The following is an 18973-nucleotide window of genomic DNA, read 5'->3' as shown; positions in this document are numbered from 1 at the left end:
GTGACCACATCCTCAGTTTAGTCATTTTAGCTTCTAGGGACAGTTCATGCTTGGTTTGATCTAGAACCCGTTTATTTTTCTTGTTGGCAGTCTACAATATCCATAAAACTATTCCAACACCACATTTCAAAAGAATCAATGTACTTCCTGTTAGCTTTCTTCGTTATCCTACTTTCACACCCATACATAAGAATGGGGAATACTATGGCATGAGTTATCTTAACCTTGGTCACCAGTAACACATCCTTACATTTAAGAATCTTTTCTAGCTCCTTCATGGCTACCCTTCCTAGTCTCAATCTCCCCATCACCATTGGAACTGTCCTCTTCTGCTGATGTGGCTCTTGATCCCTGAAGGGGGTGGATGCACGCATCTTAGTCTGGTGTCTCAGCTGTGACCATTATGCCTTGAGTGATAGTATTGCTGTCAGCTTGGCTGACACACAAACCCTCTCACCATATTAAGGTGTGCGTCTGAGGGAATTAGGGACACTGAATCAAGTACTTCTCGTTTTCTAGTGATTGTAAGCACTCTTGGCTTTAAATTGGTTTGCTGCCATAGGAAATGCTGAAGACCAGCTGGAACTCAGAAACATTTGCCTCCTGCTTAAAGGATCTGGGCTTTATGCATAGGGAAACATGAATTTTATATGTGCCATTTTGGGGAGTGGAGAGGCTGCTCTGAGACTGGGAAGTAGGAGAACCCATTTCAGTACTTTCCTTACATGTCTACATAGTTCAAGCAAATGTTGCTCAGATTGTAACCTCTTCTCTTTAAGAATGGTGTCAAGCTATCAACATGTTCACTAATTAAAATCCTTTTCTGTGTCATATTGGGGTAACCAGTTCACTATTCTATTTTTGTTGTTGCAGCCAGGATACTGGGGGCTTGGGAATGATCTGCATGGATGCTCCCCATGCCACTGTGACATTGGTGGTGCCCTCAACAACTTGTAAGTCTACACGCTCCTGGTTCAAATATCTCATTTAAAAGCTGAGAAAATTGCATGAAGAAACCCCCTTGAAAGAAGCGTATGTAACATGGACTTGAATATTTGTGCAGTCCTGTACTTTACGAATGGATGTATTGCAGATCATAGGCCTACATTAGTGCAAGATTAAGGAAGAATAGCTAGTAACATCTATCATCAATTGTCCATGGTTATCAGGAGGTTTGTTGTTGTTGTTATTGTTTTGCAATTTTCATTCTTTTCTGTAGGTGCAAAGCTACCAGTGGTAAATGTGAATGTTTGCCTAACATAGAAGGTCGTCAGTGTTCTGAACCAGCTCCAGGCTACTTTTTCTTACCTCTGGATTATTACATATATGAAGCAGAAACTGCAAAGCCTCTCCCAGGATCTTCACCTCTGGTATTTTGTTTTCATTGTCTTGATTCAGAGTGTGCAGATGGGAATTTGATAGATGGGGATGCAGAAGGGAAATCAGCATATAGGAAATTGTGGCAGGACGTTATGTCTAACAGTGGATAGTATACTGTGTGCACAGTTTGGCTTCCCAGGTACCTTGCTTTCACTCTAAACCAATGGCTCTCAAGTGTCTTGAAGTGAGGCTAACTTCTAAACTACCCTCACTTTTGAGGCACCACCTGCGAAATGACTCAGTGCTACTTTCCCCCTCCCCAACAGTACAAGACAAAAATCTCACATCTGTTAACTCTGAACAGATTTTTCCTTTTTATAAATATCTGGCATGACTGAACAGCATGCTGCGTTGCTTGGCCATTTTGCCTATGATGCAAAGGCAAACCTCAATTTACTGTTGAACCTCCCAGAGCCGCCTCTCCTCCACCCTATTCCTTCTCCTGGCTTCATGTATCTGTTTGTGAGAGAGTCATGACTAGTTTTGGGTCCCCAAGCCACAGGTTGAGAACCACGGCCTTAAACCAAACAGCAGAGTTCCTGGTCCTTGTGGCCACAGATTCTTTGAAAGCATGCGGGCAATACCAGGTAAACCCTCAAAATCTGGAGAAAATGCTCAGTAAGATTTCCAGTGGGTTGGTGGCCAGGGTCCTGCTTAGCTCTTCGCCCCTCCCACAACTACTAAAACAGGTACTACAGTGCAATCCTGTACAGAGTTACTTCAGTCTGAACCCACTGAAATCACTAGACTGGAGTTGGTCTACGTAGGATTGCACCGTAACCTCAGGCAAAATTGTAAATATTGCAAATTATTCACATTTACTCAATGTGTATACAGGTCACAGAAATTAGCTCTTCTTGGGGCAGAATTTGGATTGTCGAGGTACAATTTTTTTTCTAAAGAAGCATGGACTACTCTTTAAGTATGGGAGATGCCTCCCTTTCTCCCACTGATCCTTTCTCTAAATTGCTCCATATGAGCGCAGCATATCACAATGATATGGCTATGTCTGAGAGCCCACAGAGATATTTCTTGAACCAAATTTATCCCCCAAGCCCCAAACTGTGTGCTCACTTGGCACTTCTAGGTTTTATGGATTAAAGTTCTTATGCTATTACCGTGTCTAACAGCTTGACAAATTTATCCTATGCTTAGTGAACACTTTGTGAGAAGTCCAATTGATCCCTGATAAATTTTTTAAATAAACTAGATTTATTGTCTAGAGTGAAGATATTAATAGATACACATATGATCTTCTACTGGCCTTTCTGAAAAGAGAAATATTTTTAAAAATCTATTTTCTTGGATATAATTTTTTTGAAGGGTATAATATTGTATTTGTAACTGCATTCATGAATAAAATGCTGCCAAGCATGGAAAGTTAGATATGCTTCAGCCTTGAACCTTTGCACACACATTGCTTGCCTTGTTTGTAGTCTGACTGTTTACATCTATTCTGTCCTTAAAAAAACCCACACATACCCTAACAATGCCATTGCTTTAAAATCTTGTTTATAAGAGTCAATCCACAGTGTTACCTCGGTGTGATGTGTATTTTCGGCAACAAGGTTATGATTTCACAATTGAAAATGGAAAAATCATCTTGAAGAAGAGTAAGAAACGAGGAATAAGAAAAGCTTCCATTACACAGGTAAATTTCCTAATCTACTAAACATTTTGTGAAGAACTGCAAGAAAACTCAAAGACAGATTGCTAGACCATCCTTGGAAAACCATGAGAGAGTATATCATTTGGTTTGGGGCTTTATTTGGGTTCCCTCTACCCATATCTGTAGAATACGGTTTATCCAAATTGGGCAGCCCATTCCTAAAGGGGGGTAGATCTGTGGTGGCCTCCTCTGAGGCTTCTCGGCTGCCGTGGAGGGGGAAAAAGGTATTTAAAAAGGGGAAATGCCCCATTGAAAACAGCGAGGCTGCGCCACCACTGCTGCTCAAGGGGTGTTCCTAGGGCGAACGGGGTTAGGAAGCTGCCCAAAAGCAGCTCCATCCCCGGGAACACCTCCCCCACACTGGCGTGGCCATTCTCTTCCAGGATTTAGTTCCCGGACTGGCTACGCTGGCGGTGGGGACTGGCGGAGCTCTTTTGCTTCTGGATGCCACCATGTTTGCCCCTGCGCCAGCATGTTTGCCACTTTATCCCATAATAAAGTGGTACCTACGCCAGTGTGGGGTCATGCCGGCTCCAAAGAAGATTTGCACCCCCATCCCCAGGATTGCAGCCTAAGATTGGTGACAAAGTACTTGTTTTGTACATCCAGAGTTCCACATACACTCTCTTAGCAGTCTGGGGGAGCTGCTATCAGTGAAGGCAAACAGTTTTGGGCTTGATGGAACATTAATCTGTTTTAGTGTAGAACATTTAATTATCCTTCTCAATCTGAATGAGATGCTGTTGTAATTCCCTATGGTTCTAATTTTTTTTTAAAAAAACAAGTGTTTCTTGTAGCATTTCCAAGGGGCAAAGAGCAGACCTTACTCATCCTCTTTGTTCAGAAAGGACATAGCTAGTGTTTAAGGTTGTGGGTACGTTCTGTTCAAGATTTGGCTTTGATGATGGTAAAGAATTATTCTGTGGACTGTAGCCTTTGAGGAGGAACAGGTCATGTTGGGGATACAACTCTTAATAGGCGTTTTCCTGAATAAACTTACTGTTTAAAATGCAAATATCTCCTTTCAGGATTCAATTCTATTTGGCAGGGACACTGCATTGGACATTGTCATTAGAAAGCTCGTCCCTGGAAACCCTGTTACGTGGTCAGGACCTGGTTTTGTGCGTGTTTTGAGTGGAGCAGGATTAAGTTTTACAATCAACAACATCCCTTTTGCAATGGAGTTCAATATTATTATTCGCTATGAGCCTGAGGTAATCACACCTCCTTTTGAAGCATCTCCCAAATACAGTCTTGTGGAAGAGTCAATCCCACATTTGAATATAATGAATAAGCATGGAGTAAAGTGAAACAAGATGTATCAAATTTATGTAAATGAATTATATTGAACTAAAGGCCTAAACATCTTGCATGACAAAATTGACTTTCACAGTCTGTTTTGTGGGTTGGAAAGATCTGATACTCATCTCTTCATGGAGATCTGCTAAATTTAGGTATGGTAAATCTTACCAAATGGATGAGATTTTGCACAGTGATAGCAGAATTTTTTTCAGATAGGTAGCCATGTTAGTCTATAGAACAAAAGTCCAATGGTACCTTAAAGACTAACTCAATTTATTCCAGCATAAGCTTTCTTGAGTCAGAGCTCACTTCTTCAGATGTCTTGATACTGGCATTTACAATTTTATGCTATCATTCATGTATCTCATGAAGTAAGCACTAACTATGCTGGGGGGAAATTGGAATAAAGTGATCCCAACCCTTAATCATGGGAAGTAGCAGAATCCTGCATAAGTGTGTCTTATGCCTAAGCTTGTGTCAAAAATCTCTGGGTTATGTATTGCTGCCTGGAATGGGTTGTCCCCACACAGCAAGCTTCTAGGCACCAAGATGGTTCACATACAGATACCCACTTCCACTGTGGATTGTGTTCACTGGTTTCGAGTGAAGGTTATTTCTGATGGAGCAGGAGCATTCATCCAACCCTTGTTGCATTTATCCCAGCCCTTGTTCCCTAATCTAATAATTCAAGATCCTTCTGTTTATAGGAATGTAAGAAAGTTAAAAACAAAGATTCAGCTTGTAACCAACTTAATTTTCTTCCCATAATTGTAGTCTTTAGAAGACTGGGTAGCAAAAATTTTTGTAAAGCCTTCCAGTGTGATAGAAAGTGAACAGTGTAGGAACACAGCATCCCTGCAGGAGCCATACTCACTTCTTCTACCATCTACAGCAAGGTCTGGATATTTTTTTTATTTAATAATTTAATTTTCTTATTTAATAATTTAATAATTTAATAATTACCAGGGGATGGATAGTTGCATAAGGATGAGTTGTTCCGGTCATAGAACCTTTAGTGACAGGAGGGTCGAAAATAAGAAAAAAACCTGAGAATTCTACAAGTGGCAGTTGAGAGAGACTGTTAAAGAAACTGACTGTTAAAAATGTAATTTACTGTAATTTACTGTGAAACACGTTTGTTGAGGATCAAGAAGGACCCTGTGTATGTGAGGGAAGTGACCTGGATGTCCTTCCCTAAGGAAAAAAGCTCCTAAGTGAAAGCAGTGATCTGTAACCAGTTTTAAGGAAGAAAACTGGAAAATTTTTATGTTAATGTTCCTAACTTCTCCAACTTAAGAAATATTGTTTCAAGAAGCTTGTTTATTCAACTAAGCAGTGACTGCCAAGTGAACTCTATCTCAGTCTGAATCAAAAGTATCGACACCTGTCTAAAGACATCAGATAATCCTGATTATAAATTATCTTTTGCATGAAAATATCCTAAGTACCTCTTTCCTGTTGTTACCAGCCAAGTTTATTTTCTGAAATTCTTGCTAATCTGACTTTTCCATTTCCCCCAAAAGAGACAAATAAAACCATTTTGAGTTATTTCAATAAGCCTAGTGCCATATATTTCTAATTTTTATATAAAGAAAGAGATATATAAAGAAAGATATTTGTGATGGATCTCCCAACCATTCATAAATTTGGGACAGAAAGACAATGAGACTCTTCAAAAGTCTCAGGACAATAGAGGTGGTTGGTGAGAGAAAAATAATTAAAACAAAAGAAGATCCATCATAGGAACATGTATACTTTTGTACAAACAGTGTATTGAGGCATTAGTCCCAGATGTGAGGACATTTCCACAGTCTCTTCCCACAATGAGTTGTATAATTCACAATCTATATGTCTCATTTCTTACCCACAAACACTTTCTTTTAAATTTTTTATTATTTTTAATAAAACATAAACAACTTCACATACCACACACACTCTTCATACATCATATCTGCAACAAGATCCTCCTCCAATATACAACAGAGCAGCTCTAATACATTTTTCATCTAACAATATTCTTTCAGTCTACCCAAACGCTTCTATAATTAAATAGATATATAAGCAGTTATTCTCTGGCCTTTATTTTATCTAAATTATTTATCTTAATTTCGATTAAGTTATTTATCTTAATTTTGATCATAATGAGCTTAAATTCTTGATACTGGATATTGTCAAAGGCTTTCACAGTCAGAGTTCATTGGTTCTTGTAGGTTATCCGGGCTGTGTGACTGTGGTCTTGGTATTTTCTTTCCTGACGTTTCGCCAGCAGCTGTGGCAGGCACCTTCAGAGGAGTAACACTGAAGGACTGTGTCTCTCAGTGTCAAGTGTGTTGGAATATATATAGTCAGAAGGGGGTTGAGCTGAGTCATTGTCCTGCAAAAGTATCAAAGGTAATGTGCTAAAAGACTACAGTGTGCTAATGTGCTAAAAGACTACAGTCTACAATAGCCATGCAGATTAGCTTTGGATTCCACATGTTAACAGATCACTTCAGGATACAATGGTTCCACATTAACATACCACACCCTCATTAGCACATTATCTTGATACTTACAGGACAATGATTAGCACGTTACCTTTGATACTTTTCCAGGACAATGACTCAGCTCAAACCCAATCCCCTTCTGACTATATATATTACTCTTCCAACACACTTGACACTGAGAGACACTGTCCTTCAGTGTTATTCCTCTGAAGATGCCTGCCACAGCTGCTGGCGAAACTTCAGGAAAGAAAATACCAAGACCTCGGTCACACAGCCTGGATAACCTACAAGAACTGATCTTGATAGTATTGTACTATCTTAACATGCTCTTTTTTATGCCATTAAAGGTTTTTGATTTTGATTTTTTTGATACTGGTGTTTACAATTTTATGCTTTCATTCACCCCCAACATGTCTTCATTGCTATCTAACATTATAGCTTTTCGTGACAAAACACTTTTATTGCATGCCCCACTCCCCAAATCATTAACCCTGGGGGCGGGGAAGTGACTGTTCTTTATCATGATGAGGTGTTCTTTCTATGGAACAGGATGGAATTGCTGCCTACCCCTTTCTGCTTAGTACCTGGGTCAGAATATTTTGTAGATATCTATTTTTCCAAGTCTTCTGCCTCTGATCCACAAGCTCAGTCAGCCATCTTGATTGATTCAGTGAGTAGTCCTTCTTATTTTATTTATTTAAAACATTTTAATGTGAACTTTCCACTGGATCAGGGTCTACAAGGTGGCAAACATAAAAAATTAAAACATTAAAGCAATTCAAAATACAGTTAAAAAAGTAAAATAAAATTAAAAATACATGAACAAACATTAGAAGGAGGGCCAGTAACCATTATTGGGGGTATACCAGACAAAACAAAGAAGTCTTCACTTGCTGGCGAAAGACACCAATAGAGGGGAGACAGATGGATCTCCCTGGGGATGGAGTTCCAAAGTTTTGGTGTTCTGTGTGTTGGTGGGGGTGTACTTGACATGGAGAGAGCTGTGCAACTATCCTTTGCAGAAGAAGTGTAGGATAATAACAAGCACCACCAGGACCACACTGGCATCAGGGGAGCATGAGGATTGCTAACTCTGGGTTGGGAAGTTCCAAGAGATTTGGGGTTGGAGCCCAGAGAAGGCAAAGTTTAGGGAGGGGAGGAACCTCATTGGGGTATAATGCCATATATTCTACCCTTCCAAACTGCCATTTTCTCCAGGGGAATTTATCTCGGTTTTCTGGAGATCAGTTTTAATTTTGTGAGTACTCCAGGCCACATCTGGAGGCTAGCAACCATAGGATGGACTGATATCAGGAGCTGTTTGCATACCATTTCTCAATTAAAAATAAAATCTGCTGAATCAGAACAAAAAAAGAAAATTACAAACTTTTTGTCTCTTATATACACACAGTCTGTAATCTATCATATTTATTTTATTTTACTTCATGCGTACCCCATCTTTCCCCCCAAGTTGTTCTTCTCTCTTTCATTTTATCCTTACACCAACCCTGTAATTCCCAAGTGGTCCCACTGTACAGATTTTAAAAATCTGTGCAATAGGGCTATCCTGGGCTAGGATAGATGTTTCTGTAAACCTGGTAGAACCCCCAAGACTGCAGAAAAATCTGATTTTTTAAAACTGGGGATCACTGATGCCTGCACATACATAGACATAGCAGGAGGGGGGAGTTTGGATAGCAGTAAAAATACTGTATCAATCCAGTTATGCTAAATTGTACTTTTCCTAACAGTTATCTAAAATTTCTCTTTCTTTTTGTAAATTCCAAAGCTGGGTCTCATTCCCAGAATTGGTTCTGTGGAAAACTTGTGTAACAAAAAAGATTTAGAAGAGTACCAGCAGTATCACTGTGTTGAAATTGCTTCAGAGGTTGGACCACACATCCTTCCTGAAGTGTGCGCGAAACTCATAGCAAGCCTGTCTGCCCGGATTCACAATGGAGCAGTTCGTGAGTATCATTAGAACCTGCTTATACTTGCTGCTGTCTACATTTGCAAAAATGCTTAAAGGTGTAATGAATTTACAGGATACATCTGTTAAAAAAAAGGCTACATAAAAACAAACAAAAGGCTACATTAAAAAAATTAAAAACAGAGTTAAAATACATATGAAACATAAAAACAACAGCCAAAACATTAGGAAGGAGAGATCATTGAGGGAATGCCAAATGAAACAAAAAAGTCTTCACCTGCTGGCGATACAGCTGAATCTCTGTGGGGAGAGTTCCAGAGGTTTGGTGCTATGACTGAGAAGGCCCTCTCCTGGGTTGCCACCTGCCTAATCTCAGAAGGTGGGGATGCCCAAAGCAGGGTCTCCAGAGATAATGTAGTGATTGGACTGGTTCATAAGGGAATTGGTGGTCCTTCAGGTATGTTGGTCCCAAACTATGGCCAAAAACGCATGGTCCCTTAACCCACTTTATTCCCCATTGCAGCCAGGATCAAATTTACCCTGGCTGGGGGAAACTGTACACATTACCTTGAAAAGCAGGGACGAAACTGTGTGCAAATCCATCCATGTAAACAGAAAATGCGGGAGACGTGCACAGTTCCTGTTTAGCTTGCCACCCCCCCGCCCCCGGTGATTGGTCATTTCCCGGGGCAGGGAAGGCCCTCATTGGTCAATTTGAAATGACCAATCACCAGGGGCATGGGGTGTGTGCAAACTAAACAGGAACTTCATGTATCTCGCATTTTCTGTTTACATGGATTGATTGGCACTGTTTCGTCCCTCTTTTCAAGGTAATGCGTAAATTTGATCTTGGCTGAAACGGGGAATAAAGTGGGCTAAGGGACCATGCGTTTTTGGCCTATATAGGGCTTTGAAGGTCAAGACCAGCACCTTGAATTGTGCCCGGAAACAAACTGGGAGCCAGTGTAGATGGGTCAAGACTGGAGTGAGATGGTCCCTATGATCCACTCCAGTCAGCATCCTGGCTGCAGCATTATGTACCTATTGAAGTTTTTGAACACTTCTCAAGGCAGCCCCATGTACAGTGCATTGCAGTAATTTAACCTAGATGTAACCAGAGCATGCTGGTTATGTTGTTTTATGTATTTTGCTAAATGCTTGAAGCCACCCTGACATCATGAAGAAGGACCCAATAAAATTAATTTAAATGACTTAATACAGAATTTGAATGGGCTGGTCTGTTTCTGGATGTTAACAGCAACAAAAATGCCTCTCTCTTGACAATAGCATGCAGTTGTCATCCACAAGGCTCAACAGGCGCTGGCTGCAAGAAACTCGGAGGCCAATGTCAATGCAAGCCAAATGTTGTTGGCCGCTGTTGTGATAAATGTTCAGCTGGGAGCCATAGCTTTGGGCCCCAAGGGTGCCACCGTAAGTACAGACCTGCACCTGTTGTTGTTTTTAAATCTTGTTGTTTTTAAATCTTTTTTTTTTTTACTATATGCTTCAGTGGAGAAATATTTGTTTGCTCTGGACCTCATGGGCCAGTGATTCCCAATGTGGAGCCTTGAGCATCATGCCACTAGTCATGTCATGTATTTCCCGGTGCCCGTTTGCTTCTTCCTCAAAGCATCTCTTCCTCCACAACAGCCCTGGCTTTGTTACGTTTCAGTGGAGTAGGAGGTATCTCAGACAAGCCCTGGAGGCATCACATTTGTATCTCCAGGGAGCATCCATTTGGAAACAGCTGCCTCTCTCATAGAAGAATGCTGTGCTTGGGAACGCCTAACGTTTTCTAGAACCTCCCAACATTTTGTGATTGGACCCAGACCCTTGTGGTACCTACTACCTGCTCTCAAAATTCACAAAGTGCCCCTAGGTTCAACAAGGTTGTGGATCTCTGTTCTAGGCAGTATGGAGTGAAATCCCAAATGAGTAAAGAATGTACAAATTAGTTGTTTTCTCACCTTCAGTTCCCCATCTGTTAAAAAGCAACAAGGGGTATTTGCCTCAGCAGGAACTTTTGAGGACTCATATGATACGGATGTTAAGTTAGTTCAAGCAGTTAGCATGGAGCAAGATACAGCTGCTTAGGTACTTCTGCCACATCTCACTGAAGTCTTTAGATAAGCAAACAACGTGCCTTCTTAACCATGAACTTGTGGTACCTACCTTCTCTCATAATTCACAAAGTGCTCCTAGGTTCAACAAGGTTGTGGATCTCTGTTCTAGGCAGAATGAAGTGAAATCCCAAATGAGTCAAGAATGTACAAATTAGTTGTTTTCTCACCTTCAGTTCCCCATCTGTTAAAAAGCAACAAGGGGTATTTGCCTCAGCAAGAACTTTTGAGGACTCATATGATACGGATGTTAAGTTAGTTCAAGCAGTTAGCATAGAGCAAGATACAGCTGCTTAGGTACTTCTGCCACATCTCACTGAAGTCTTTATGTTTAGATAAGCAAACAACGTGCCTTCTTAACCATGATCTCTGTGTTCTTCATGAAGCCTGTGAGTGTCATCCGAAGGGATCAATGAGTGCTCTGTGTGACCAGCGGACAGGACAATGTTCATGTCGGCCCGAAGTGAACGGTCGGCAGTGTGATCGATGCCTAGCTGGGTATTTTGGGTTTCCCCATTGTCGACCTTGCCCTTGTAGTAGCTTTGCCGAGCTGTGTGACCCACAGACTGGAGCATGCTTGAACTGCAAGGGGTTTACAACTGGAACCAACTGTGAAAGGTATGAATGGACAAATATATAGTAAATATCAAGGTAGTATGCATTAATTAGGATTAAGCAGAAATGGGGCTTGCGTAGTGAAGGAAGGAAGTTTTAATAACCCCAACATGGAAAAGTTGTGTCAGGCTTATTTTAAATAAAACCAAATAACTTTTTTCAATGGTTCTTAAAAACAATACATTACATACTGAGGGATAGTTACTTCATGTTTTTATTTTATTTTATTTATACCCTGCCTTACTCTCCAGTGGGATTCTAAAGCAGCTTAAATTATTCTCCTCTCCTTTGTTTTATCCTCATTATCCTGTGATGTAGGTCAGGCTGAGAGTGTCTGTCTGGCCCATGGTTGCCCAGCAAGCTTTTTGGGCAACGAGGGGATTTGAACCTGGGTCTCCAAGATGCTTGCCCATTGTGTTAACCACTGTACTTCACTGTTATTCTGTACAGAGTTACAGTTTGTCCAGCTCATTTTTTATTGAGTAAGCTGGCCTGGGCACGTCAGCCTTACCAACAGGAAATGCACAATACCATCCATTTGCGGCCCCAGCCCTACAGGGGGGTGGAATGTGGGGGGAAAGGGGGTCACGGCCACCCCAGGGGCTACCCCTCCCTGGTAATGGAAAGGCGTGATCTTACCAAGAATGACTAGTACTCGATAGCTGGAGTAAACAGGCCACAACTTTACTGATTACAGCGTTAGGCATTGGCAAGCATGGAGGGTGGGATCCAGGGATCAGCTGACCCGTCTGTCAGCTGATCACACCCTGCGCCCAACCCACCTGCTGGGCGCAGCCTGAGATGGCAGTATGCTGGGACCCACATGGGCGGCAGCCAACCGTGTGGTCCGCTGCCACTTGGGAGGAGGCCAAACCGCAGCCCCTGAGACAGGCTCAACCATTCCGGCCTCCCCCCAAAACCCCTTATTAGGGTCCCCAGAATGGGAAGCGGGGCACACAGGCCATCTTTCCCCCAAACTGGATCCAGCCCCATGCCCAAACCGCCAACCTTTAGTTGTGACAATAACCCAACCAAACCCTATAACCAAGGGGAGGGTGGGCGGGACAAGCGGCGTGGAGGGGACAGAATGGCCACGGGGTGGGCCGTATTTATCCTCTCCCCTGGCATGGCGGCCGGCGGGGACCCCATTGGCCGGGGAGGGTCCCGTGACCACCGACGGGGCCCGCCAAACACGTGAGGGGGCGGGGGTGGCTGCGGGGATGGACGAGAGCTTGTCAGCTGCCACTGTCCCCCCCTGCTGCCGCACATCGGACCCGAGCCCGCCCCCCCACCTTCGTAGGCTGGTCGGGCCCGCCCCCGGGCCACCGCCTGGAACGGCACTGCCGCCCTGATCGGCTGCTGCCGCCAGTGAGGGGAACCAGCCCCCTGTTCCCTCAGTTCCCCCCCCCCTGCGGGCCCGCAAATCCGGATCCCCTGAGCGGGATCCGCTGCTTCCCTACAAAAACCTTTAGCCCATCAGCATTTACTCATGTTCATGCACTGCAGCTCTGTTGAACCTTGTGGCTATGGACTGGGGCCCCAATACTTCATAGTTATAGAAGCAACATATAATATTATTTAATTCATTATTTAATTAGACTTTTATCCTGCCCTTTCCCAGCTCTGGGTGGCTCACATTAATAATGACAACAATACATTCAATTTGAAATAGAATACCAAATACATTATATAATAAATCACGATTGAAAACTTGGAATAAAATCTACTTTATTAGCTTAAAACCAGAAAGCCAGATGTCAACTTTAAAACTACTAGTGGCAGCAGGGCAGCCGGGTAAGGAGGTCGAAAAGCAGGGCCAAGATGGAACAAGGTAGAATGCATTTCTCTTTCGCAACCTTCTATATATGCAAGTTCTGGGACCTCAGTTAATTGAGGATCATTTCACAAACATCCTAAGAGTGTCCCCTTCTGAGTTTGAACCAGAAATGATACAAAAGGTATCACTAAATCTCTCAGCTTTACAGGTGCCAGGCCTGACAGCTTATTCCAGTACACTGGAATAAATTTGGAGGGCCTTTAAGATAAGTCAGTAAGGAATGGTGTGGCAATGAGAATGACTTTATCAGAAACTGGTTTTATTGATTTTTACGGTATTTGAGCTGAATTGTATTGTATTGCACTGGCTTTTCATTTATTTTGGTGTTGTAAACCACCTGTGGGGACTTCTCAGTTGAACAACAGTCTACAAACTGAGACACTTAATAATGCCTCACACATTCTGCCCAAATAAGCAGGGCTATTTTAGAGGCAAAGGCCTAGCTATTAAAAATGGAGAATAATGATTGTAATTTGTCTGCATGGGATGGGAATCCTATGGATGTTATTTTAAGCATGATCGCTATTCTTTTGGCAGATGTATAGATGGTTACTATGGAAACCCTCTCAAAAGAGAGCCCTGTCGCCCGTGCATGTGCCCCAGTTCTCCTTCAAGCAACAGGTATTTCGCGCATTCCTGTTACCAGGATCCCTGGACTTCGCTATTAGTCTGCAACTGTTTGGAGGGATACACAGGTAGGGAGCCAGCCATTTTTATAAGTTACATACTTTTGTGTTCCTTTGAAGAGAACGTAAGTTTCCCAGCTGAAATGACAGAAATTGAGAAGTGGTATGAAAAATCTCCCATTTCTGCTGACCAGCAATCAGGGCAGGAGATGAACATAGGGTTGAAGAGAGGTCATGGAAAGTTATTTCTAGCAGCACGTTCTGCCCATTACCCCATATCTATCTATCACAATGAAGTAACATGGTAAAAAGGAAAACAAGTAGGGTAGGCTGTAAGCATACGGGCCGCCTAAACATCCGGACTGGACCTGGCAACCCGATATGCAGGCACACGACTACTGTTCCAGCCGCGCGCGCCCCCCAAATGCTACTGGGATGGCCGCTGTGCACTCTGTTGAAACTGACACGGCCGCTCCTGTGTGCTCCGTGCAGCCGGTAGCTGGGAAGCAGAGGCAAGGGCAACCTCCAGAGAACCTGAGAGACTCCATGTTCCTGCTCGTCCCTGTTCCAGCAGCAGCCATTTCGTGAAAAGCAGACAGTCACGTAGTCAGTGCCATCACCCCCCCTCCCATTGCAACATCAGCAGCTTAATGGGCAATCAGCAGCGATCCTGATATCAGCGATGAGTCGTTCCTCCAGCTATGCAGCAGTGATCCCCAGGCGTTAGCAGCGATTGCGCCTTTTGTTTAAGAACGTTAAGCACTTCAGCAGAGATCTCCCGGTTCCTCCCGGGCTGTGTAAGCCACTGGAATAAAAATAGATTTCTAAATTCTCACCCACCCCATCCCGGCAACTAGCCATTAAGTCTTTTGTCACCTTTGTGTCACCTGGGAACCCAGGAGGGGTAAATCCCCTCACCCCGCCCCCAGAAAAACAGTATATCTGGGGTGCCCACAGCCCATACGTTACCTTAGGGCTTCCCATTCTATACAGCCTGTCACTCTGCCTGAGTGAGCAGCCATGCTAGAACACGCTGGGGGCTACCCATGCCCCCTGTTTATTCCCCATGTCCCCCTTTTTCTGCTATCTTAGTCTACTGGAACTTGGACAACTCTTCATCTGGAAAAAGGTGCAGTATTTCCCAATCAACAACCTCCTGTCACGTTGGCATCTGTCCTTATTCTACTACCTTTTATTTCTTAGAATCTCTGTATGTTTGTGTTGCGTCACTGATTTGAAAGAAAACGACATAAACTCTCTTAATTCGGAATTCCCTGGTCTGTCTTGATTCTTAAGGTCACAGTTAATGGGCTCTGGTATAGTTGGTTGATCTCGCTATAAAAATATTAAAGTTACCGATTTGCTTAGCTAATTCCCCATCCAAAGAGCATTTCGGGTAACAAGGCAGGAACAGATGAATGTGTGGGAGCTACCTAAGTAGCTGATGCAAGTAGGGTGGATAACCCAAATACTCTAAAATACCCAGAATCTCTAGTTGGTGGTAATTGAAGATCTATGACATTTCATGATGGTGAGAAGGGGCATCATTTCATAAAGTTTGAGAAATGCTACTGTGAGTCTGTCTTTTCTTATTGTGAATGGAAGAATGCAATTTTACTTCTTGAAAACTGAGCCTTGTAGTGTTAACAGTGACTACCTAAGTACTAATCAGAAAATGTATGCATTAAAGTTACTTCATAATCATTTTTGCAAAATTCTGTCTTTTTGAGGCGAACGTTGTGAGGAGTGCCCCAGTGGGTCCTATGCAGATCCAAAGACCACAGTGGGTCAGTGCCTTCCATGCTTCTGCAATAATAATATTGATGAGGCAGATCCGGAGTCATGTGACAAGATTACTGGAGAGTGCTTAAAATGCTTGCACAACACACATGGACCAAACTGCCAGTTCTGTGAACCGGGTTACTTTGGATCAGCATTTCATCAGAACTGTAGAAGTAAGTTGGATATTGGATATTTCAGTGGAATATTCTGAGGCATTCCTTTTGATATCAGGTGACATGAATGCCCGTATAGATAGAAATAATGTGTCTATCTTATTTTCTTTATATTATAATATTGTCTTGATTGTAAAGGCCTACGGCCATGCACAATAAACATTCCATTCCAAGGTCAGGTGAGTGCCAGCACTCCCTACCCATATATCATGTTGCTGAACATTTTCATGTAGAAGTAAGCAAGTTACAGGAAACTCCAAAACTGGGCATGGAAAAAAATTCAAAATGTTGAATTTTGTGGCAAGAATAAATTTATTTGCATCAGGAAAATTAGCACCAGAAATGTAATAAAAATAAATGAATATAATTTATTTTACTACCATTTTTCTCTTCTGGATTTTGGTTTGTTTGTTTGAAAGTAGAATGAATATGAAGAATCCTTTTATTGGGCTAGAATTGAGTAGAATGAGGGTTGCCAAGTCCGAGGGATTTGGAAGTGGACCCTAGAGAGGGCAGGGTTTGGGAACAGGAGGAACTTCAGTGGGATATAATACCATAGACTCCTCCCTCTAAAGCAGTAATTTTCTCTAGGGAAACTGATCTCTGAAGTCTGGAGATAAGTTGTAATTACGGGAGATCTCCAGGCCTCACCTGGAGGTTGGCAAGTATAACTAGGATTGAGATTGTGGCTTCATGCCTGGTTGACGGTGTGGATGCAGAAATAGGCAGTGAAAGGGAAGATTAGAAGGAAATTTGAAAAATTCTGTTCAGTTACTCCAGACTAAACCCATGGGTTTCAGTGGATTTAGAGAGCTATCTTAAGCAGGCTCATTCAGGCTCCTACTCAGGACTATTCAATGACCCTTATTCCTAGGAAAAAAATAGGTTTGCACAGTAAATCATAGCCATATTATATTTGAGATGGCACTGAAACTCCCAGTTCAAAGAAAGGCAGGGGGGAAGGGTTGGAAAAGTGTATCTGGGCTATGATGCCTTCAGGATATTATAAGTACAGATAAAATAACAGCAGACCATGAACAGTGCCACACCAGACAGAAAGCTACAAGAAGACCTGACATTAATAACACAATGAACAATTAATAGATGGACAGAAAGAGAATCAGCTCAGAACAGGACCACAAGTCAAGTTCATTTATAGTCCCTTATTAAAATACCAATAGAATATATTGTTTTTAAAGCACTAATAGCTTCTGCTAATATCTTGTCAGAATGTAACTGCAACCCTTTGGGCGTGAACCCAGCAGAATGCCCATCTGGAATTGGCATTTGCACATGTGACCAAACAACTGGCACATGTCCTTGCTTACCAAATGTGATGGGTTCGAAGTGTGATCAGTGTGCTTCTGGTTACTGGGGCTTGGTCCAGGGAACTGGCTGTCGTATCTGTGACTGTGATCCAAAACATTCCCAGAATAACCTGTGTGATCAGGTAAGATTGCTGAGTTACTTATCATGTTGTGAATGTAATTTTAAGGCCTCTTTGGACTTACTAGGAAGAAGCATATATATGCACAGGAAACAAATATGGAAATTTATACTAAGCTAGAGTGGGGCAAAAAGAATTTACAAGAATGCTCATCTGGACATGCTCTAAAATGAAATGCATTGGGGCCTGAAATCTAAGTCTTGGTAATTTTTTCTCGGAAACAGTGATTAACAGTGTAATCCTATGTAGAGTTATTCCAGAGAAATACACTTACTTACAACTGACCTTGCGGTTTAATTATCAAAGATAAAACCCACTTGCAAACATGGCAGGGAGTTGATTTAACCTGTTTCTTATTACAGTTCACAGGCCAGTGTTCATGTAAATTAGGATATTCTGGAAGGCGTTGTGATGATTGTGCCGAAAACTATTTTGGTGATCCCCAGATCCACTGTATTTGTAAGTAGGATAAAATATATTATGTTTATATTCTTAAATTGCTCCTTTGGGTTGCCAACCTCCAGGTAGTGTGTGTGAAATAATAGTATCAAGCTCGCAGATTATAATCTGCGGGTTTGATACTATTATTTCACACAGCCTGTCTATTTAGTATTGGTGCTTTATTTTTGTTAAACCTCCAGATAGTAGCTGGAGATCTCCTGCTATTACAACTGATCTCCAGCCATTAGAGATGTTCACTTGGAGAAAATGGCCACTTTAGCAATTGGACTCTATAGCATTGAAGTCCCTCCCCTCCCCAAACCCCACCCTCTGCCCCGATAACCTCCCACTGGTGGCAAAGAGGGACCTGGCAACCCTATTGCTCCTCCAGGACAATGTTCTTCTAGATGTTTATCATTAAGGTGATGGCAAGCCAAGCCCATCTTAGCTTCAGAAGGGTAACTGTATTATGCATCTCCAGATCAGTATGCGATCATGTATAGCATAGGGCTAACTTGACATTAACGTGGGTAATGCCAATATCCTATTAAGTGGAAAAGGTACATTTGAAATGCTGGAAGAGACACTAACTCCTAGGCAGAGTTAAAACTTTCCCCCCTTTGACACAGCTACTGTACAGCCTTTGTTCTTTACACAAGTGGTTATTTCTAGTCTTGGAATCTCATCAGAAAAAGGGGGCTGGGTAGAAACAGTTCCATGGAGAGAAACACACACACTGCTTGTTCACATGTACCTGTGCATTGAACAGCACATGTTCTGCTTTATAAGAAATTGGCACGATCTGCATTTCTCCCCATCCTATTATTTGAGCTTACTATCTATGGGGAATATCTGGCTGCAATATCTCTCAGCAGTGACTACTCTTTATGGAGCGCCATCTATTATTTTACTGTTTTCGTGTGGTTATTTGTAATTAATTTCATTGTTTTAATGAATATGTATTATTGACTGTATGATGATTTTAAATGTCGTTACCCGCCCTGAGCCTGGCTGTGGCTGGGGAGGGTGGGATAGAAATGTAAGATAATAAATAAACAAATAAACACACAGTTCATGTTGCTGTGACATTCTAGTTTGGCCAACAGTAGACAGAAGTGATGCATTAATAATTTTGGCCTAGGTTTAGTAAATTCCGATATCCGCC

At 42.2% G+C, this 18973-nt stretch overlaps 1 protein-coding gene across 1 annotated transcript in view; it reads left to right on the top strand.

The window, feature by feature from the left end:
- Window positions 1-18973, top strand: part of LAMB4 (laminin subunit beta 4) — a 56659-nt gene that overhangs the window by 21092 nt on the left and 16594 nt on the right. Inside the window, exons 12-24 of the mRNA XM_056847711.1 lie at window positions 874-953; window positions 1220-1370; window positions 2900-3031; window positions 4078-4263; window positions 5126-5247; window positions 7387-7507; window positions 8627-8804; window positions 10055-10198; window positions 11274-11505; window positions 13877-14034; window positions 15696-15752; window positions 17150-17370; window positions 17730-17826. Of these exons, the coding sequence (XP_056703689.1) occupies window positions 874-953; window positions 1220-1370; window positions 2900-3031; window positions 4078-4263; window positions 5126-5247; window positions 7387-7507; window positions 8627-8804; window positions 10055-10198; window positions 11274-11505; window positions 13877-14034; window positions 15696-15752; window positions 17150-17370; window positions 17730-17826 (1879 nt within the window). The remainder of the gene's footprint in view (window positions 1-873; window positions 954-1219; window positions 1371-2899; window positions 3032-4077; window positions 4264-5125; window positions 5248-7386; window positions 7508-8626; window positions 8805-10054; window positions 10199-11273; window positions 11506-13876; window positions 14035-15695; window positions 15753-17149; window positions 17371-17729; window positions 17827-18973) is intronic.

Source organism: Euleptes europaea, chromosome 3, assembly GCF_029931775.1.
Source record: "Euleptes europaea isolate rEulEur1 chromosome 3, rEulEur1.hap1, whole genome shotgun sequence".
Lineage (NCBI taxonomy): Eukaryota > Metazoa > Chordata > Lepidosauria > Squamata > Sphaerodactylidae > Euleptes > Euleptes europaea.
This window is presented reverse-complemented; position numbering and strand designations above follow the sequence as displayed.